This window comes from Haplochromis burtoni, unplaced genomic scaffold, assembly GCF_018398535.1.
Source record: "Haplochromis burtoni strain Fernald_Lab_line unplaced genomic scaffold, NCSU_Asbu1 Contig_392, whole genome shotgun sequence".
NCBI classification, from domain to species: Eukaryota; Metazoa; Chordata; class Actinopteri; order Cichliformes; family Cichlidae; genus Haplochromis; species Haplochromis burtoni.
Genome location: NW_024582753.1, coordinates 117769 through 141290, shown reverse-complemented (window position 1 = coordinate 141290; position 23522 = coordinate 117769). Strand labels below are relative to the sequence as shown.

The 23522-nt window shown below is 42.1% G+C and overlaps 1 protein-coding gene across 24 annotated transcripts in view; it reads right to left on the bottom strand.

The window, feature by feature from the left end:
* plecb (plectin b) overlaps positions 1–23522 on the bottom strand; it is a 130156-nt gene that overhangs the window by 41133 nt on the left and 65501 nt on the right. For 6 of the 24 annotated variants that reach the window (XM_042212748.1, XM_042212750.1, XM_014340682.2 and 3 more), the window contains exon 1: positions 15967–19721. The exons of 12 other annotated variants lie outside the window; for them this stretch is intronic. In XM_042212748.1, the coding sequence (XP_042068682.1) occupies positions 15967–19099 (3133 nt within the window). In that variant the 5' untranslated portion in view covers positions 19100–19721. 6 more of the 24 variants (XM_042212766.1, XM_042212768.1, XM_042212757.1 and 3 more) reach the window with 4 other exon arrangements.

Below are 23522 nucleotides of genomic sequence, written 5' to 3'. Positions count from 1 at the left end.
GTACTTAGCCAAAGTAACCTCCATTTCTCAGCTTCACTACACATTTCCTGCTGTATTTAAGGGAACAAAAGATGCATTAATTCCTGCTGTATAAACTAAATGATTTTGCCAGGCAACAAGAGTTTTTTTTGAACAGCAAATCTCATAAAGCGAGCGAAAACATCCCTCTTTTTTTAAGAAAAAAATAGAAAAAGAAGTCACAGGTAAAAATGAATTCTCTTTGACATTTTTTTACTCCAAGTTCCACTAATGTCACTCTGCTTTATCGCCCTGTGGCAATAACTGGAAAGCAATTATTAGAATACACCCTAATGATAGCGCCACAGAAGCCGCAGTACAGTTAGCAAAACAACACAGTAATACTGTTCATATGAACCTGTAGCGTTATAAACTATGAGGTAAGACTGAAGCAGCAAAATGAGTGGGCCTATTAACATAAGCAATGTCATATTTACTTGATCATGTCTTACTTATTAAGAGGATGGTTTCATTATTGATTACTTTAAAAGTAACATACTATCAGTATGTAGTTTCACACAGTTCCAGCTCTGTGTCTAAAGTTCCACAATTATCAGTTGATCAGAAAACTTTAGACCCTGCTTTCATAACAGTCCCCTATAGAGTTGCTGTACTATGTGCTGACAGCTAAGCTAGAGGCCAGGGTGTGTCTAAATCCTGCCCCTCTTCAGCCTAAGGTTGGTTATATATCCCATTTGCCCCACCATGGCTGACATCACTTTATCAGGCATCTGAAAGTACATATTTTTTTCTTCAGTGTAGTCAGCATGGCCTGTGTGGACATGCAGGCACTTAATGTGTCAGTGTGAGTGTGCTTGTTTGGAGGTGTGTGTGTGCAAGCGATGCCTGACTCATTTGAGCCCTGCTAGCAAATTTGGAGACACACCTTTCTAGTTTCTACATTGTCTAGGCAAGCTGCAGAACTAAGGTGCGGTATGTGGGCAGGTAATTAAATCTGAAACAGGAAAGGAATCCTATCAAAGGCAGAACGTGCTGTGAAAATACTCAAAGGATATGATTTTGAAATGGATGGAAAAAGGTGTTTTTCATCTCCTAACACAAGTTAGAAAAGAAATTGATTTACAGTTGATCTGAGATGCAGAGGAAACGGTAGATGGTAACAGATATCAGTGACGATCTGGCGGGCAAAAGCATACAAGCACCTACTTGACCTGCATTTCTGTCAGTGCGCCCCAGGGTGGCTGTGGCTACAATGTAGCTTGCCATCACCAGTGTGTGAATGTGTGAGTGAATGGGTGGATATGTAAAGCACTTTGGGGTCCTTAGGGACTAGTAAAGCGCTATATAAATACAGGCCATTTTACCATTTACTCTCACTGGAAACACTATAGCAAAGGAGACCCAAAGGAAAATGGGCGAAAATGTGGAACATCTTAGTCCTTAGATCTTTCCTCTAAAAAGGAGGCATATCATTAACGTCTCAACATGCTTATTACACTGCTCCTTCATCTGGCTTCATCAAAAACCAGATGGAACACTTGGGTTTTTTATAAGAACGGAGAAAGTGTGGTGAAAATATAGAGAGTTGCTTTTTTTTTGATGCCAAGTTTGATGATGGACTTGATAAGGGCAGTGGTCATAGTAGTCCCGGATGCAGTGTTGCTGTTAGCATGACTACTAGCAATATAGTACAGTATCTGCTATTCTCTGCCATTAAGATGAGTCTTAGGCTGTCTTTTGTATATACAAAAATCAGACACAAATAAGCTAAACTAAATTTGGGAACATGGTACATATCATGCCTGCATGGTCTGTCCACGACCTGCATGTTAGCATGCTAATACAAATGTTTAGCTAAAAGCACCGTTGTGGCCAAATTTTGATTAAAATGTATTTTTGTTATTGATTTTAATTAGAATTTTGTGTATTGTTTTATATTTTTCTGCTATGGTGTTTCTAACCATGTGTTAAAAAGTGCTTTACGAATTAAATTTAGCATTATTTATTGTGCATGCTGATATAGCAGAAAGCACCACTAGCATGGCTTTTGACCCTTACTCCTTTTACCACTAATATACTGTATCATCGTGGAAATGGTTTGGTATAATTATCATAAACACATGTGACAACCAATATAATGGGGTTAGGCAGTTCTATGTGCTAGTGGTCCTGAAACGCTAACTTTGTGTCTTTTAATTAATGGTTGTGTCATTTTAGTTTTGCCCTGTTTGCTATCCTCTCTCTATGCCTGTTTTTCCTCCCCAATGGTACCAGGTTGTTGCATAGCTGGAGTTTTGATTTATAATGTTGAAGGCTCCTTGTTTTACAATATAAGTGCCTTGATATATGAAAGTGAACTGAAATTAATAAAAAGAAATCTGTATTTTCACATATATAGATGTAGCCTCGCCAGATGGTGAATTCAAACCCAGGACCTTCTTGCTGTGAAAACTGAAACAGGACCATCACACTGGATTTATGTGCTTTTAGCTGATCCCTGTGACACCGCTAAGCCTTCCACCACTTAAAACTACAACAACCTTCATTTAAGCACTATGGAGCAACAAAGCAAAACAAATTAGAGGACAAAGGAATTCTAGGAATGTGTCATTATGGTCTTTTCTAAGTGCTGAAGCGCAGGGAAAAATAAGGGTTTAGACAGAGGGAGGACGCACAACACCTTTCTTTGCAGAGGATGAAAAAGCTGCGAAACAAGGTTTGCTCCAACAGTTCAGGTTACATGCCTCTCTATCTCTCTCTCCCATGTTTCTCATCGTTGTTTTTAATCCCATGGCTGAATCACAGCAAACGCTATCTCATATTTCTGATACGGTTCGGATACATACAAAAGTCATCAGTGGCATGACCATCCTTCAGAAGGTTCTGATTCACACAGATCACAAGCTGTATTATCCAAGCTGCATACTGAGTACATGACTCAAACATTTAGGCAAGCAGCACACCAAAGCAAACACACCTTAAACCTGTTTAATGTTACCTGGATGAACTCCTGTAAACATTCAGTTGAAATAAAAAGAAAAAAAAGACATAACAATTTTAAAGTCATGGAAAACTAATGAGAGCACTAACTTTATGCTATCAAATCCAGTGGTTAAATTAGCCCCTAAGTGTGATAAATGCTGTATTTCTAATCCTGTTCTATTAAGTGAAAACTGAAAACTATGACCAGAGATATCTGTATATGTTTTTACATTTTTACACTTTACATCTTTATTCAGATATAAACAGATGTTATGCAGAAGTTAATGATTGGCAATGTAATTTTAAAAAGCTACATTACACAAGTAAGACCCATTCTAATCACAGTTAGTCATAGCTGTGCTGTGACACACCGTACAGTTATCATGCCAGCCATCATCAGCCTGACAGCAGACTTTGGATGATGTTGTCAGAACCAGCTCTAGTGATGAAACTCCAAACCCAATTTAACTCAGACTCAACAGGCCTTCAGATTAGCCACGGCAGCTGAGGTTTAAAATAGCTCGGTCCTGAGCTTTGCAGCAGTCTGTGGAAAGCACCGCATCTGGGGTCATGTTAGTTGTTAATGTGCAATTCTGGTGACTGAGATGTAACTTAGTTGACTGACTGGCACGCGGCGGCTAACGTTTAAAAGCAGCATGTGTCTCCCCCTGCAGGTCACAATGCAGTCATTTGGCTGAAAATGTACACATTAACAAAAGTACCTGAAAATGTTTCAGATAAATCAGATAAATAAAAGTTAAATAACACAAGATAGTGTAAATGGAACTATTTAAATTCTTGGCAATCATATAAAAAATGTAACTGAGTGTAAATCAAAAAAACAGATTTTTTTTAAGTACTAATCGGCTGAAATTATTTTTAGGAATTAAAAAAGAAAAACAGTCAGTATCACATGTGGTATTTCCATCTGCTAAATCACCCTCAACACTTTTTTGAAAATGTGGAGAAAAGAAAAAAGGGAACTTGAGAGACGCTTCTATGACAACATCCACAAATATACAGCACTGAGTCTTACTCATGGGTGTGTTTTTAGGCAGAGACAGAGGGGTTTCCCATAACTGACTATTTGACGAAAGGAAAACGCCACCCTCGCCTCACATGACACTTTGGTCCTCCACTGGCTGAAGGTAGTGAAATATTCTGACCACTAGATGGCACCAGAGTACAACCACACCCAACTGCTTTACACTACATTCAGTCATCCATTCATTCACACACTGGTGATGGCAAGCTACATTGTAGCCACAGCTGCCCTGGGGCACACTGACGGAGGTGAGGCTGCCGGACACTGGCGCCACCAGGCCCTCTGACCAACACCAGTAGGGAACGGGTGAAGTGTCTTGCCCAAGGACACAACGACCGAGACTGTCGGAGCCGGGGCTCGAACCGGCAACCGATTACAAGACGAACTGCCAACTCTTGAGCCACGATCGCCCATAGAGGGATGGACATGGTCAGCAACAATACTCAGCTAGGCTGTGGTGTTTAAATGATGCTAAAATTTGCTCTAACTGTGCCAAGGAAATACACCAGTACACCACCAGTATGATCCTGAGCTGCTGAAACAAGGCAGGATGGATCCAGGCTTTTGCATCGTTTCTGCCAAATTCTTACCCTAACATCCAAATGTGACATTAGAAATTGAGGCTCCGTTAGCTGAAGGAGAGGCAGCTGGTGTGGTCTTCTGCTGCTGTGGCCCATCTTCAGGGTTCGACATATTCTGTGTTCAGAAATCTTACTGCATATCATAACCTTGGTAATGAGAGGTTATTTGAGTCACTGCTCCGTCCCTATTAGCTTGACGCAGTCTGGCCATTCTACTCTGGCATCAACACGGCATTTTTGGTCAGAGAACCACTGCTCACTGGATATTTTCTTTTTTTCAGCCTTCTCTCTGTAAATGCCACTAGATCAGCAGTTTCTAAAATACTCAGATACATTAAAACTCAGAAGCATGCCACATTGAAATCACTTAAATCACCTTTATTCCACATTGACATACTCAGAACTTCAGAGGGTTGTTTTGACCATTTCTACATTTCAGTTTCTGGCATATGATGAGCCACATGTACCTGAGAAAGTTTCCAGTGAGTGCAATCCAGAGAAAAGAATGAAATAAATCAGAGGTGCCAGAGAAATCTCTGAAGTCCAGAAAACAATATTGCAGCCCTATTCAAAACAGACACTTTAAATTCGTGCAAACAAATTACTCCATGGATTCAGGAACACTTCAGAAAACTATCATCACTGAATAAAGTTCATAACTGAATCCACAAATTAAACTTAGAAGTCTATCTCACAAAGAAAATACACGTATAAACAAGATTCATACATGTCGTCTCTGGGCTGCAATAAGGTAAAATGAGGGAAACCATAGACTTCCCAGGGTTATCCAGGTTATTATTAATGTATAGATAGGAACCCAGCATCAATCATGGTGTCAGGATTCAACAGTGCACATTTGCGACATCTGCAAAAGAACCATTAATGCTTAACAATATAGGTTATGGAGCAATTCGAGCTGCCATCCAGACAAAATCTTTCATTTCAGCAAGATAATGCAAAGCTACACTACGACAGCATGTGTTTGTAGCACAACAGTCCTCATGCTCCAATGGCCTGAGCACTCCCATATGGAAAAGAAATAGTAAAAACATATATGATTTGCTCATGAAAGTGGCCACTTTCATGAGCAAATCATATATAAATCATATAAGGCTTACATGATTTACTCATGAAAGTGGCCACTTTCTCATTACTTTCATATATTTTTTTAGTAAGTATACAAAACATACAAGTTTCATTATATAATTTTTCAAGGGATCTTATATCTGTTTTCACTCTTGTATGCTTTTCATACAAGTTTCATACAAGACAGATAAAAACTTTATAAGATTTATATATATCTTTTCCATATGGGCTGTCCTGACATGTTACCCATCAAAAACATTTGACACATAATGAAATGAGGCTTCAAACTTTTGAAAAGCTAAAATCCAATCAAGTAAGATAAGGACGTTACGCCAGAGGAATGAGATAAGGTCAAGATCACATTACACAGCAACAACAAAACACTTTTAGAAGATAAGAGAACAGGTTGCACGAGTTGCACGAGCATTTCCAAGTGTTATAATAGAAGTGATGGTGGGAAGTATTAATTGTATTGTTTTATGGCAGATGCATATGTCAATGCAAAGAGTCTGTAATTAGATCCGTTTCAAGTCATACAACTATGTTCATAATTGCCATTTTTGAAATATCTCCTAATTCATCTGGACTTGAAATTTTTATGTGAAAGTAATTCCATAAACTATAAATGTAGTTTACCCCCAACCTTCCGTCAGTCTCTCTGAGCAGGACTGTCTTGTACCACCCATGTAACATTCAACACAATGAAAAACACAACACACCAAACTCCTCCCTACCGTGTCCTATAAATCGAGTCTCACCACTCACCTGCACAACACATCTTGCTGTACAGGTATCTGGTTCGTTCTCCATGCGAGCTCATCTCATGCAGATAATTCCCTCGCTCAAAGTTCCACATCCCAGCCATGCTGATGCGAATGGAAGTGTACACAGGTAGCCTTTTGTGTTTCAGGTAAACTGTGCCAGCTGGTGTAAAGAGTGGAAACAGGAATGACTTTCAAACAGAAAGTCGTTTCTTTGAGGGGGGCAGGGCCCAGCCCAGTGCTGGGCTCTTTTAAGGACAAACACAATAGACAGCAGACTGGTAGCTCAACATAATTTTCATAGTTTAATTATGACGTCCTTTGACTTATTAGTCATTTGGTTGAGCATATCTGCTCCATGAGAACCATGACAAATGTAAAACTGGAAGCAAAAGCGCTTTGTTGCCCTACAGCCATCCATTTATCAGACTGTCACTCGTCTAGAGTCAGTTTACAGTTTGTACAAGCATTTAAAACAGAGGTGTTTGTGCACCTGCAGGCACGTCGGTTTGTGAGACTATTATGAGGCTTCACTGCATCTTTAATGCTAATCCAAGATAGCAGACTAGACTTCTGTCGTGTTATGATTAGTATTTAGTCCAACTGCTTTAACCTGAAACTTTCGTCTCTCACTGCTTTTTTCACCTTGCAAAAGCTGAGTTTCAATAGCCTGCATCTTGCCAGAATACAATGTATTTATTCAGATTAGTCCCCAGTGCTGTCTGAAAATCTTCAAGCTTAACAAATCCTAAGGCACATAATCCTGAAAGTAAATACAGTGAATATGCCCCTACCCATTACCGGTTTACTTTAGGATCTGGATATTTAGGACGGGGCAAAGCGCAGTAAAATGTTGAAGGGAAAGTGCAGATCACTGATCTCTGACCCAGGACTACCTGTCTGCCAGGATCTTATCACACTGGATGCTGATACGGATACTTTCACTTGACCTCCTTGATTTTATTTTACAGGAAACTTTAATGTTTTGACATCAAATAAAAAGATAACGATAATGTTGACAGGGACATTAAGACCTTCACACTGACAGCTAGCATTTGCAGTGCCACACTGGATTCTTGGACTCTACTAAATTAGCATTATATGACTCACTGTACAAAATAACACTTGTTGACTTAATTCTGGGCCTATGAATTAATATATCATCTAAAACAAGCTGTTTTAGCTCCCTTCACTGTCCCTTCATCCACTTTTCTTTGAGAAAAAAAAAAAAAGATTTGTATAGCATGTGGGTGACGCTTCTGTGCTATATGACAAAAAAAAGCATAATTAATCTGCCTTAAGGAGGGGGTCAGATCATAGAATCGTATTTGTTTCTATGATCCCTGTGCTGCTCATAAATAAATCAGCTCTATACGAGCTCCATCTGACTGTGTGTCTCATCACAGCTTGTTCATTATTCCCAGAGGACATGAGAGCTGTATCCAAACCGGCTTCCATAAGCCCCTAAGGAAAAAGTGTACTGTTTAATTTATGACTCATGCCCACTGGTTTACCAGCACCAACCACAATGGTGGAGGCCATTTAGACTTTTTTTTTTTTATACACTCACGAGCCCTGGAAAAAACAGACACATACAAACCCACACACACTGCTGTACTGTATTGTAAGTAGTAATTGGATTGCTCCAGAATAAAACTCCTGCCTGTTTCCAGGAAGAATGCTGGCTTTTCCATGAACCAAGCCAAAGCCATAACCAGAAGTCAACCATCACAGCCCACACAGCTATGAGAGGGCCCCACATGTAGCTCTAAACGAGCATGTGCTTGGCGATTGAATGTCATCCATGCGCTTAGCGTGTCAAACTGGATGTTACACTTCACAGCGTTCTGTAAAAACTCTGACACCTTCTGGGCGACTGCAGAAGAGTGCTGGAGCAAGAGCTTTCCATAGCTACAGCAGCTACATGTTACGCCTGAAAATTCTCAACCGATCATTTATGCAAAGCAGTTTAAGCAAATCAACAGTCTGGTTCCAAAACAGCCATCAGCCAATGTAAATGGTGCGACAGATCTGGGTTCTGTTGCACCATAAAATATATTCATCCTGATTTTGATTGTCTGTGTAAGGGCAGACAAACAGAGATGAAAGGTCAAAGCTCAGGAGGAGAATGCAGAGTGAGGCACCTTGTGTGTGACTCACAGCATTTTTCCCCCCGTCCCCACCCTTCTCACGATCTTTCTCCATACTGGTCATCGATGGAGTAAAATGCCAGCATCAGCGTTTCCATATCTGCACATGCAGCCTATCACGGTCAATAGCGTAAGACCAGAAGCTAAATCACAAGTGGTCAGACCGTGTGGTGTCTGCTCTCACTCCTGTATAAGTGATAGCTCGAGCCATTGAGCTAGTGAGTAGATAGAGGACAGAGCTGTCATCATGCAGAATGGGTGCCAGTGAAAAATAGGACAGCTAAGAAAAAAAAAAGCCCCCTGATGGGTCTAGACCGAAGGGGACAGATCAGCAGGAAGAGCAGCTGCATTAATGCTTCAGTATCAAAGACAATAAAACCTTATCCAAAAGGACATCATAGAGTAAATGTCAGGGCACATAACACGAAACTACAGCCAAAGCAACTGGGCATCAAATATTCGTCTTCGTGTCCTTAGAGTAGTGAGTCAACTTTGAAGAATATTACATTTTGCGTAGTGTTGTGTAGGTCAATGCATTCTTTAGTGTTGCCTAATGCCATTTTAGCCATGGGAAATGAAGTTAACGTTTGCTTTACGCCCTGCATGAAAGCATCTCGGCCAGCTTTCTTTTTCGAGTTGTCTCACAACAAACGCTTTCCTTTTACTCCTATCTTAGACTGATAACATTAACACTTCCCATGAGCAAGAGCAAGATACCACGCTCTCTAACTTTAAACTTTATCATGATAACAACAATGAGCCATGGCAGCTAAACTACAGACACTTTGGAAATCAATCAGGACTACTAGTGACACCTTAGACATCTTAGAAATCTGGGTTTCGAACAGGGTTTGGACTGATCAATAACCAGACTTGCACAAGCATGTCTTAAAATTTAAGCAATTTTGGGGTATCGTGTCAACAACGACTCGTGTAAAGGCATTGGATCAAACAAGATATTATTTAGTGTAGGACTGTATTATCTGTTAGCTGTTCTGTGCACACAAAAGCTACATTTATCCAGGATAAACCAAAGAAAAAGTCATCAAAGTGTTGACTCATGGATGCAGCATCTCTTTTGTAACACTGCTAGGGTTTCAAAAGCTACCGGCTGGTTTGGAAATTGGCAGTGCCTCAAACCAAGCAGGTGTACTGAACCACTACCGGACTTTTTAAAGAAATACAGGAACAACCTTCAGCAAGAACACACATCCACACACAAAAACAGACAGAGACATATTGATCTGAAAGCAAACATGGCCCAACAGGTTTGGGAGGGGCCTTACCAGCAACTGAATTACCAAAACACTGCTCAGCTACAATACCGTGCAGCAAATAAGCTTCTGTGGAAGTTCAGCTAGGTGGAGAAAGGGCCAGTACGCATCTATGTTGTGTGACCGGTCAGACCTACGTGTCTCAAGAACCTGCAACAGGCTTCTCATGCTGTCTGGGAAATATGGCGGTGTAAAACTGGCACATTATGGCCTGGTGGCACCTTTGACCTGTTACAACTGACAAATTTTCAAGGTTCCACATGACCTATACAGACAGTAAACATGCTAAATGTGAAGCTGCGCAGAAGAGAGTTTTAGGGTTAGTAATGTGACCTCTTCAGATCAGTATCACCAATGCAACAGAAAATATCTCTAGTAATCTCTTGTCAGACACAGAGAGGAAGAGATGAGGCAAATATATTTTCTGATATCTAGCTGCTTTACCCTGAAACTTTAGTATCTCACTGCTTTTTTGTGTAAACTTTGAAAGAGCTTCAATACCTTACATCCTGCCACAGTTATGGTTACTAAATGCCCCAAAATGAGCAGCCAGGGAAGAGCGAGTCATGGGTGGCTTTCCAGCATTAGTCTGGACAGAGATAACGTAAAGGGTGTGAAGAAACAAGCCTCGTGACAGGTGGGCCTTCATTAGGAGGGGGAGGGATGGCAGAGGCGTGGCAGGGACATTTGAAACTGCAGGGTCTCTCTGCCCCCCCCCCAAAAAAAGATGTTTTCAGAACTTAAAATCACCTCAGTGATTATAATCATTATATCATCAGGATTTTTTTTGTTTATTAGGGAAAAGGATTTTGTTATGATTACAGCATCCTTCAAAAGTTTTATGACTTAAAAAAGACTGAAACAGCACATGATGACAATTCAATGTTTTGTTGTATGGCAGGACCTAAAAAAAAACAACTCAACAGGTGACATGGTGATATAAACAGTAGTACAAATCCAGGACTTTAGCTGCCACCTGCTGACATTTCTTAACAAAATGCGTTGGTATTGTGCTGGATGCCAACAGGTGTCCATGAATATGGAGACTTTGGAACAGGTGGACTTGTTTAAACACTCAAAAAAGGCAGAAGTTATCTTTTTAATTTTGTGGATTTCTTTCAAAATGTAATTCTAATTTAACTGAAGAGGATTTAGAGAATTATTGCAAAACAAAACAAGCAATGCTAAATGGGTGGATGAAAAAAATGTAAATTAAATGAATTACACAGAGCTAGTTTTACAGCAATGTGAAATAGCCAGGAGAGACCCACAACTATCTGACACACACAAGGGCACATTTAAACACGCTGTATGAGCCGCTGCTGATTGTTGACTTCCATCAGATGTCACAAGAGGTAATAGCAGGGGTGGGGGTACTGCAACCCCCCTCCTCCCAAATTCTCACCCTCACCCTCCTTCACTTACATACCATCAAATAAATGAAAATACAGAAGGCAGCCAAGATTTTCCTCACAACAGCTCAGTCACACTGTGAACAACTATGAAAGACAATCCATGCCGCGGTAGCTGTTTGTGATGGGAATGTGTGTGCCTATGTCCTGTTAGAGTGAGTGTGTACGCACAACAACAAGACATTACCCACTGCCTTTGCCAAAATCCCAACAACAGTCATCAGCCAGGAAGACAAGCACAGTTAGACACAAAGACACAACACAGAAACTTCAATTGTGTGACCTACCAGGTATGATCTTCATCTAAAAGAAGGTACGTGGAAAGAAGAGGAGGACAAGGGTGAAGAAAAAAACAACAAGCTGGACAGAGGGAGAATGAGGAGGACAAGAGAGGCGCGTGCTTGTTTGCCCCGACTGCCTTGTTTCTCCCTGGTCTTGAATTTTGACAGGCTGTGCCTGCTGCTTGAATCCGTCAGCCTGCTCTCCTTTGGCCAGGGGAGGAGGGATGACACACCAAGCCTGGGGAAGGGGGCAGGGGTGAGGGGTTCTGAGGGCTGCCAGGGGGGAGAAAGAGGGCTGGAGCTGACTGGGGGTTATAAATATCCACTAGAGCCAGATGATCACACAGTGCTCACACTTAGAAACTGATGGAAGCGTTCTGGCGGGACACTTGGCTGTTCTCGTCCTTTAGAGACACCCACCACAAGCAAGCCCTTCCATCCCCCCTCCCCTCCCTCTCTTTCTCTCTCTTTCTCTCTCTCTTCGAGGATGATGGTGGGAACTGTTGAGGTCACACCTCTCACCCAGAAAACACATCACATGTCAGAGCTCTCTTAGGCTTAACATAATCAAATCATTTGAGTAGTAAGTAAAGTACTCATCCCAATTAAACCACAGGAAAGTGTGACACGCTGATACAACCGAATACAAGCTGAATTTAAACACACAGAAATACTGCGGCCAGAAAGTCTGGCAGTAGATGATTAAACTGGATCTTATTCAGTAAAACACAGTTTAGTGATGGATGCTCTAGAGAGCAAGGCTGGTGACCTCAGTGTTCATCCCCTTATTGCTGCGGGATCATATCAATGCACAATATTCTCTAAATATAGTAAGTTCTAATATATGCATTTGGCTTGGGCAATTGTAGTGCTGACGACTGGCTCCACTTCTCTACACTGCTAAAAGCAAACCTGTCTGGAGAGCAGAGTGAGGACTGCTTTCTGTTGTGAAATGCTGACATTATGTATGGATGTTCTGTAGTGAAATGAAAGCAGCTGTACTGAGAAACCATTGAGCAGAATTAGACAGGATTGCAGGAAATCCTTCATCAACAACTTTATGCGCAGCAATCCCAAACTCCTGAACTCAACAGGCTTTCTACACACACATGAATCATGTCAGGACACATGGCTGAAAGGTATTCTAAGCTTATGTCCCTGGGGAAAATACCAGTAGCCTTACTCTTCAACCACACTGTGTAGTGCAGATATTCATTCTTGTAAACAAGAATGCTCCTCCTCTACTCACTAAGCTGGTGAGAAAATACTGGATAAAATTAGGGTTTTATGAACTTTAAAATGAAGGCCAAACTCGCATCCCTCTCACTCAACTGTAGTCACATTAGTTTGGTCTTCTAATAAGGTCTAACATGCACCCTGGGAAATGACTAACGTCATAACCAGTTTGGCCAAACCCTCAATATATTCCACATGTTATCAATCCTGTTTCCAAAGTTTGGCCTATTGTGAGTTAACCATTACACTGCCACAAGAGATCCTCGATCCTGCATCACTCTCCAGCTCCTGCTATAGCATACCATTTAATCTGATATCAAGCACTCTGCGCACGTAAATGCGGCAATTCAAAGTAGCAATTTGAACGCACAAACAGCTGCTGGAATGGGATTCTGTTTCACTTTTCAAATAGGCCTCATAAATATTCACCTTTTGTGACTCCTGTTCTATATTTGTGCCATCATTTTTCCAAAAATTTGCACTTAAGCCAAGAAGAAATCATCTCAGGTTTCATTTCAACATCCCTTAATTATCAAAATGTCTGTTTGGTCTGCAGGTGTCATAAATTTTGAAGTGTACTCCAATATTTTCTGAGACTCCAAACTAAATATCAGAAGGGGTTTCACAGGCGGAGTCAGCAGTTAGAGACATGCAACAGCTAAGGTCATTTACTTTGTTTTGAGCAAAACAGCACCGTGGGCCAAGCGGCAAAAGCGGCAGCAGGAGATTAAGTTGCCAGTTTGCAACACAGTCTGCTGACAGACGCCAAGAGTTTGTCTCTCACTTTTTCCCTACTTTTTTTTTTCCTCTTTCAACAGAGAGGTCACGCACATGAATCAACTCCAAAATTTGCAAATCGCCCGGGGTGAGTCACGACATTAAAATGAAGTGGCACCATAATGAGAGACACAGAGCTGAAGTTCACTGTAGCTGTTCATTTATCCGATCACACAAGTATGCACTGGGCACCATTTCAAAGATGAAAACATGGAAGACCCTCAGCGGCACGTCTGTGATGTGATTTACTCAAATTGTGCCTGGTGCCATGTCCGCGCCGAGTTTAAACAGTGTGTACAGTCCACACGAAAGTGCTTACTACTCAGATTTAGTTTAAGTGCATCCGGAAGGCCACATTTGATGAAAACTGTTACTCTGAAATTCAAACCAGCTTATAGTCGCTGCTTTGAAAGCAACATTTTTGTGGCATAAGTCACATTTCATTCAGTACGTTCCTCCTTCCTAGTTTCCGCATTACTGATGCAAAGTAAGCTTGTAACAGAAACTGGAGGAGCACAAAAGTATGCATACTTAAGTGCAAAAATATCCAGTGATGAGCTTTGTCTACCGACTGCCACTTAATAAAGCAACATACCAAGAATACTACACTCTAGGAATAAAGGTAGTAAAATCAGTATTTCTGGAAACCACTGCTCTAACAATCCATATGAGGTAAAATTAAAAGCAAAAAAGAAAAAAAAAGTGGCTTTTTTATCACATGATAACAAATCTGAGCTCCTTTCAAAGACTTCTGCAGTGGAATTGCAGCATTAGGTCTATGTGACAGATGAATATGGTTGTTAATGGACAGCAGATGTCAGCAGTGTGCTGCTGTGTCTGATGTGTGAAAACGTCACAGATCAGAAAGACCTCCGTAGTAAAAGTCAAATTAAAATCTTTGCGATAGTTCACCATGGCAATGATCAGCTCTTCATCTACAATTCAGGTTTCTTCTAGATACCAAAATGCACTGCAGAGAAGCAGAGTTCTGCTTATAATGAGCTCTATAAATGACTGTGTTTGTGTACAGCTGTCATGAAGTTTTTAATCGAACTTATTTTCCTGATGAGTAACACAGACTGGCTCAAGGAGCCAGGCTTCTAATTGAATCCAGAACGTCCGTCACGTGTGGATCCAAACAAACACACCCATGGATCTGTGAGCAACTTATTCCAACTTTCTGACTATCTGCATGCTGTTCACACCCTCAACAGACAACGCCCGAAAAAAGTCTGTCTTGCACACCCGGAGATATAACATTTTACATGGTGGTTTCAGCAACAACTTGCTTCGCTCGTGGAAGTTATGAGACGTTACATATCATATCCAAAACTCTGGAGTCACATGAATGTGCCTCAGCATCATCAGGATTTAACATGAGCCATATGAGTTTCACTTCAACAAAAGCTAACCGCAGCATCATGTGCCACTTTTATTTCTCTAAACCAGCAAAGGAGGATGGCGCACAGTACTGTGTTGACTTTACCCACATAACTCCCGTGTTAATGCCCTTTGCATAATGGAATGCAAAGGGCATGCATATCTCTCCAAAGAAAAAACAACCCTAGAACACAAACCAGAGCCAAGAACACAGCCTGACTAGAGCAAAGAGACTACTAAAGACTAATACTCCCAAAAGGACCACACCTCTCTTTTTCTGGCTTTAACTCACGGTTAGCCGTCTCTGCAGGGAACAGGCGAGGCTGGATCTCACTAAAACAGCCCCACCTAGTTGGAATGGCTGCAGATCTCACTAATCCTGCTGGCAAACACTCAGATAGCTCCAGAGATAACTGTTACCACTCACAACAGTGAGTATAATTGATTACACAATTCAATCACAATTCCCCACCCTGGAAATGTGGGAATTTTTCTTGTCATTTGAATTGTTTGTTAAAAATAAAAACTGCTGCTGATGCATGTGGAAACTTGAAAGAATAGCGGTAAATTATTTTTTGAGTGTTTACCACAGCAAAAAACACAGGAACCTGTGAAATCTGACAGTAGGAGGACAACAAGGGGCAAGCACTGTGTCAGACACTTTATCTCTTCTAACACAAAGCTAATTCAATCACAGCCACATCTCAAAGGTCTCCTCACCCTCTCACTGAAACTGTTCCTAAAAGAGGCTCCCTCTGCACCACATCACAAAATAGACTCTGGGCTTGGTAACATGTAACTTTAAGCCATAAACTGTAATCACAACACCCCAAATAATACTTTGAATGGGAAGTCAAAGACAATTACAGAATGGTAATGCTATTCAAGGTACATAAGTGCAGAGCACCAACAGTGCACCCTAAAACCTCAAATGCTTTGAAGAAAGGTGGGAATCTAGACTCAAGAGTGATTGCATCACAGAGACATTAGAAGTAGGTAAGCTGGCACGCATTCAAACAAACCTTCCATGAAGTTAGGCCATGTCTTCTCCTCTGGCTCCCCCAGTGAGTGGTCCCAGTCTACCTCTGGTGAGGCTCCTCGCCCCTTGCCCCTTGCCACCTGTGCCAAGACTGCCCGCTCTATAGCAATTTCTTGCAGAACATCCAGGTCCAGCTCCTCGCCTTCCTCCTCAGACTCCACAGGTGGAGGTGGTGACTGCTGTCCAGCTGCCTCCGGACTAAGGAGCTGCTTTACTTCAACAATCTCCTCCACTACTACTATTTTCCTCTTCATGGTGGCCTCGTCTATGTCAGATGTTTCAAACTTGCAGGTGTCCCGCTGGTGAGGCTGGTCAGGACGGGTCACGGGCGTGGCGGTGGCAGAGGGTGTGTCCTCTATCAAGTCCCTCTTCTTCTCTCCCTCCTGCGTTAGGGCCTCAGAAACAGAGAGCCTTTCCTCTGTGCTGCACTCTGCTGCCCGAGCGGCCGAATGTTGTGCAACTTTGGGAGGCTCCTCTTGCTCGAAGAGTGGGCTGGCCTGTGCCTGAGCTGCAGCTGGCTCTGCTGTTAGCGCTCTTGCTGCTGACGCTAATTCTCCGGCTGTGGGTGCTTCCCTCACACTGGAGGATGTTTCTGGTTTTGGAGCCTCCCGCTTGATTTTTTCTGCAAAGAGCAGGGCTGGCTCCACCTCCCTTTTGTCTGCTGGGGCCTCAGAGAGCACAGCTGCTGCCTGCCTGACTTCCTCACTGCACATTCTTTCAAGAGTCATCTTTAAAGAAACATTAGTTTCTGTCAGTCCGGAGGCCATGTCAGGGCTGTCTTTAACTGCAGCTTCATGCAGGGGTGTAGTGTCAGTTGATGGCAATGTTTCTGCTTCAGGCAAAGGGACAGGATTTGTGTTTATATCCTCCAACTCTGGTTCTTTAGGCTGCTTTCTACCTTTCCCCTTCTTCTTTCCCTTTAAAGGTTCCTGTGTAGCTTTCTCTGTATTTATGGCGGATTTAGCCTCAATTGTGGGTTTCTGAGGTTCTGACAGTGGGGCAGGGTTTCCCTGCTCAGATTTAGGGCTTGCTTGCACGAGCTCCACTCCACTTATTTTCTGCACTGTCACTGTTTCCACTTTGGTCACAGTTATTTCCTCAGATTTCACTGGCTCCATATGGGGCGACGTAACATTTGACTCGCCCTTAGGGGATAATGGTCCCTGTGCAATCTTTCCGGCATTGCTTTCCTCAGACTTCTCTTTTATTTGTCCCTCCACTAGGGGCGCTGCAGGAATCTGTCCTAGTGGCAGTGAGGCTTCTTCTGAATAAGCTGTTATTTGTTTGGGGACATCTTCTGTTTTCTCTCTGTCAGTATGTAATTTAACCTCGTTTGTCTTTGTTCCCTTTGAGCAGGTAGACACAATTAAAGGCTCTGATGAAGCCACTGGTCGAAGTTCAGTCTTATTTCCAGGTGATCCCTCAGCACTCTCCACACTCTTCAAGGCCTCAGCTTGAGATTTCTTTTTCTTTCTTTTTGATTTTGAGCCTCCCTCGACCGCTTGTTTGGTTTCTTTAAGCACCTCTGTGGTGACAGCATTTTGAGGAGGCTGAGATGTATCTGATTCATCTTGCACTTTTACTGTGGGCTCCTGCACGGAACCTTTAGGGGCTTCTTTTCTGACTGGGGGAATCCCTTTTGAATTAGTTTTCTTCTCTTCTGCAGTCATCTCTGCAGCTTTTGCTGTGACAGGCTGTGCATCTTCAGTTGCTGTGGTAATGGTGGATTTGACTTCAAGTGTTGAGGATTTCTGTACTGTAGTAACTTCTAGGGACACTTCATTAGTTTTAGAATCTTTGACCTCATTAGTGGAGCCCTTTGGTTTGCTTGTGGCGCTGTGAGGTTTGGCTTTGGCAGTCTCCTGAGTGGCAGCTGCATCTGTAACTTTTTCTGCTTTATCATTTATAATTTTAGACTCAGCTGAAGCTGGAGGGGCCTTCACCTCAGTGGGTTTAATCAATTCCTTATTTACTTTAAGCTTCGTTTCTTTGACAGAGCCTGTTGAAGTGACAGGCATTACTTGTTGGGGCTTTACTTGATCATTGGCTGCTGTAGCACTCACATTTGCAACTTTAACCGGATCCACAACCACCATTTTCATTTTGTCTTCTTTGGCATCAAAATCAGGAAGCATTGTGAGAACTGGTTTGCTTGTAATCATTTGAGTAGGCTTGATTGACGTTTGTTCCTCAGCGATATTAGGCCAGTTCTTGGTCTTCATTTCCTCGTTTGTTTTGGGAGCAGAGGGCTTAGCTGGAATCTTTGCAGCACCTGTGGCCTGAGCAACAGCAGCCACAGCTAATGGTAGGGCTGTTTTGGAGGATGTCAGAGTGGTCTGTGACACATCCTGCTTCAAAGCTGCTGTCTGAGCGGGAGCAGAACTTGTTGGCTTCTCTTTTTCGACCTCCAGTGCTCTCCTCTTTTGTGGTGATGCTATGGGATTCTTGCTGTAAACATCAAGCTCCTGGTGAGTGGCTCTTTTCCCCCTGTTATCCTCCATCATTGCTGTTTCACTTTTGAAGCTGCTGGTCTTCCTAAAAACGTCCTGAGGCTGGCCCTCCACTTCCCATAAGGCCTTTTCTCTGGCCGGTTCTCCAGCCAATGGGCGACCCCTGAACCTCGGGGTCCTATCGGGGTTATTCTCTCTTTCTCCAGAACCCACCACCTTATGGCGGTAGCCTTGGCGCTCTGCTAGTTCCTCTCTTCTTTCTGCTTCAGCCCTGCGTCCCGGCTTAGGAACATAAGACGTTGGACCTTCTACAGATTGGACCCGTGCAGCTCGGTGAGCAATGGCCAGAGTGGCAGCCGGCTTCCTAACCCTTTGCAGGGTGGCAGGAACAATTTCAGTGGGCAGGTGGAGGTAGTCACGCAGGTAAACAATGCCATCATTGGTCAGGTACCAGTAGAAATGTTTCCAAGCAAATGTTTCCTTTACATAGCCCCTGGACTTAAGAGACCCCATGGCACGAATTACTTGTAGGTTGCTTACACTTTGTACTTCTGGGTGTTTGATCTGCGGCCTCTTATCCTTCTTAGCCACCATGACACCATCTCGAAACAGGATCTCGTAGATGGCCCTCAGGTCATGCAGGGGCATCAGCATTCCAGCAACCATTGTTGTTTGATTCAGTAAACTCTCTCAAGTGAAACTAAAATGCACAATGCCAAACAAAGAGAACAGCACCTCACGCTGTGTTGTGAGAAAGAGTCAGGTGCCAAGACCGGCTGGCACGTGTTTCTTAATTCAATAAGGGAAAGAAATCCCTGTAATGATTTTTCCTTACTGTCTCTTCTCCTTGCTCTTGTCGATCCTTTTGTTGTAGTGAAGAAAATAAATATTCCTCTGTTAATAAGTTTAATGCCCCCCCTACATTCAGGGTGGCTGAGAATGAGCAGTCTCTGTTCGGGCCGAGATGGCAATGACAGAATGGAAGAGAGGGAGTGAGTGTGAGAGAGAGAGAGAAAGAGAGTGAGAGAGCAAGGCACACACTTCTCAGTCTGGCTCCTCCTACCTTCTCTCTCTTTCTCTTAGGAAAAAACTGTCATGGAAAAAAAATCTCACTAGAGTAAATAGTACAGCAGGAAGCTAGAAAGAGGGGGGGGAAGAGTGTCTGCAATAAAGTGAAATAAAATTCGAGCAAAGTCAAATGAATGGATCAACACACCTATGGAGGGAGCACGTGATCTACAACTCTATGACTTTTTATGAAGAGTCCCGCCCACAACCAAAAGCAAATGGCTCCTACTCACATGCAAACACACACACACACACACACCTCTGAACGCACACTAGGACTGAGTGGCACACACCCTCTGGCGTGTGATGCACACCGGTCCAATGAATGGGCTGTTCTGTTCAGCGAGTAGATATCAGAAAGGAAGATGACTAGCTGGCATCCATCCGATCCTGCCCATGCAAGTTATTAAGTACAAGGTGTCTTTAGCTTTACACATTTCACGATCAGGTTTCAGTGAAGAGCTTTAACTATTCATGCAGGGCATGGTGCTCACATCTCATATGACACAGTCTTAGAATATATCATGAAGGCTGGTGACATTTCAAGAGAAACTACATAAATCACAATAATGTACTCTGGCTGGACTTTGCAAGGATATGAAAGGAGATGACTAAACTCTTACTAATTATCGAATATGACCCATGCCTATATAATAATAGCAAAACTAACGTTAAGTTTAATTCTATTCTTATCTTATGTATTCTTATCTGTGTTTGTTTTGGGGGTCTCCAAGCCGACAAGAAAAGAAGGCTAGACGGGCCAATCGGTGTTTCCTTTGCAGCTCATTAAAGTGATGCAACAGGCTGTAAAGCAGCCTAAAGTTGCACTGCTACTTCAGACAGTTAATATTAGAGCTGGGAAAGAAGAATCTATCTTGCACAACTATATAAAGAACTATGCATTATAGCTAACCTTTTCACCACTCCCAGAAACATGATATCAGTTTTCTATCCAGAGATCACTTCTCTCCCCTGTACATCTGTCTCCTGTTCATCTCCTAGTGTCAGAGAGAGTGATCACTTGCGACCAGCGTTCAGCGAAAGCCGAACTGGAAGGAGACCTTACAATTGTCGCTTACAGCACAGTAGCATGTGTTCGTTTGTCTGCGCTGCAGACAGTGATATACTCATGAAATTATAGTGGTGGTGAATGGGCAGAGATGAAATGACGCATTCCCCCCGGTGTTTGAAACCACACACACTATTACACATACAAACACAGACAGAAAACTGTTTTAATTTTTTTACCATGGCAACAGTCAAATGAAGTAAGCCAGTTCTGAGTAAGCCACATATCCGCTTTCAGAGCTGCAGTGGAGAAGCTGGCCATAAATCTGTTGGCTAGGCAGCTGGACCACTGTGTCAACTTATTAGACTGCAATTTGCAAGGACGTCATTATCTCATCATTATCAAAACAAGTTATTATCAGGTTATCAACCTTTCATCAGTAATCATGAAAGCAAAAACATGTCATGGCAAAATAATAGTTTCTTTTTAAAGACTATATACAAATGTAAAATACTGACATATTAAAATAAGGGAGACACCCCCCTCATAACTATCGCTGGACCTCTTGTAAACCCGACTAACGCCTTTACTAATCTACTATCTAATAACAATTCCTTTCACACAGGATTTGTGCAGTTGTCTGTTTTGACATCTCTCTCAGACTGGGTGAAGCCTTAAGCCATGTACTCCACCTACAGTATATACCCTGTTATCTTATGGTATTAACTTTAGAGATGTATGTACAGTCAGTGATTCAAAAAGCAGGGAGGAGCATTCATTCGGAGAACATAGAGACTTTTTCGGTTTATGGAACAAGGAAGACATTCCTCTGACTTGCGAAACAAACGTCTGCCTGACAGGGAAGTGTATGTGCATGAAAGAATCCTAAGATATCTGTGTGAGTGAGCATTTAAACCACATTAGGCTGCAGTCTAAGGCCGTGTTTGCTTCACCAAGGCAATGCCAAACCATTTTGCATGTATTCAAAAGTCTAGCAAAAAAAAACACAGGCGCTAATATACAATGAAAATGAAGAACACCAAAAAGGACCCAAGTAGTTGAGCAGATGAAATCCTACATCAAGGAGGAATCTGCTTTCTAAACTTACAGCAACTACTTCCTAACATTTCTTACTTACTTATTTAAAAAAAGATATCTCAGTTGTTGTTGGGTTGTTTTTAATTAGGGATTAAATGCAAATCACAGTTTTTATATCATTTGTAGCCACTACGGTTTAAATTGCAAGCCCTAAAACAATCTCACTGGGGGAAATTGGCATCAGTGTGTAGGGGTGCCTTGCCCTCTGTGTTGCATATCACTGTGATTTCATGCACTGTTTATGCACAAAGTGTTCAGTGAACTTCAAGCCCCTGACAGTGACCCTTATCCTGGCTCAAGGCCCGACCTCTTCGGCCATCCAAATATTAGATTGTCACACTTCAAAAGAAACAGTGTATCACCAGGATTTGCTGCTGCTGCTTTTCAAAGGGAGTTGCTGGTTGCAAAAGCTATTTGCAGGCTTGATGAGGCATTGTCAATTTTTCTAATAAGAAGCAGACTACCAGAAGGGAATGTCATGGCAATACAGAACTAATCTTATTCAGGCTATAAAAAGAACAAGAGCAGACCAACTACAGAATGAATGCCAATGTGATTGACTGAAATGGAGAAATAGGACTTTGGGGAAGAGTTCCCGAAGAGTTTCCTGGTTAGGAGTCTGCTCCTCCTGCTATGTTTCAGGCCTCAACCAGTCCCAAAATAGACTTGTCAACACCAGCTGATGGTGGCTGGCTCATGGCCCAATGTAAAGGGCTTCACAGGTGCCCTCCACCCTCATATCAGATCCAAGCCACTCAAGGGAAAGCAAAGGTCAGCAAGGCCTTTCTTATCCACCAATGTAAGAACGCTCATTACAATAAGTTTAAAAAACTAAAAACACCTTCTAAACTGCAGCAGGAAAGATAACTCATTAAATTGACTGATCCTCCAAATAAAAAACACACATACTGTTTCATATGAAATGTTATATTTGAAACTGAGCAGAGACAACTATCACGTTATTATGATTCAGGGTAAAGTCCACAACTGGCTGTAAAACAAAAAGTCCAACATACTGTAAGCTGGTAATGAAAGCACACTGAAGCATTTGAGCTGACTGCGTTGCCAGATGAAAACGTAAAAAGTTACAAAAGCACAAATCAAAATGTGGCCCTTAGTCTACCCTAAGTTATGACTTGTGTCTCTGTAGTTGTGACAAATTGTTTTGTGATGCACGAGAGCTCATTTTTATCCAGATGATAAGCCCGTTTTTATTTGAGGAGCTTGCCTCTTAGCTGTGTGTGGTTAGGCAAGTGACTCCATAGTCTGAGACAGCTGTGGCCCCTGACATAACTGGTGCATGTTAGAGCCCAAATACCCAACCTAGGAATCTGCTAAAGTTAGAGGTTGTTGTGAACAACTTTATATGGAGGTTTCCGACTGCCGCCAGTGTATTTATAGGCTTTCTAAGTAATTAGAGTAATTCAATTAATGAACTTGGTCATAGCTGAATTATTTTGCCCTATCTTTTTGAGCCACCTCCACAAATACATAGAAGGATGCTGGCCAAGTGGTTTCCGTCACAGTCAATAATGCTCAGAGACACGAAGGGGCAGGCTAGTTTATCACGTTTATCATTTATCAGTTTATTAAATATGAATTTGTCCTAAGCAGAATCACCACAATGCTTTTCATGCACTGTCTTTGCCTTAGGTCTTGCAGCGAGTTTTGCTTAGGGCTCTGAAGACATTTTCATTTAAAGGCTTCATTGTAACCGTGTTACCTAGACATTTATTAAATGAACTGCCATGCATGAAGTTGAAAAAAGAAATAACATAGCAAAAAGACATCCATTGGATATTTGGTTTGTTATTTTGTTCTAGTGTTCCTATAAGTTTGATTCTTTAGTTTATGACCAACAACATAACCTGCGGACATAATCTGTATTTAGCTCTAACTGTTAAATGTTAGCTT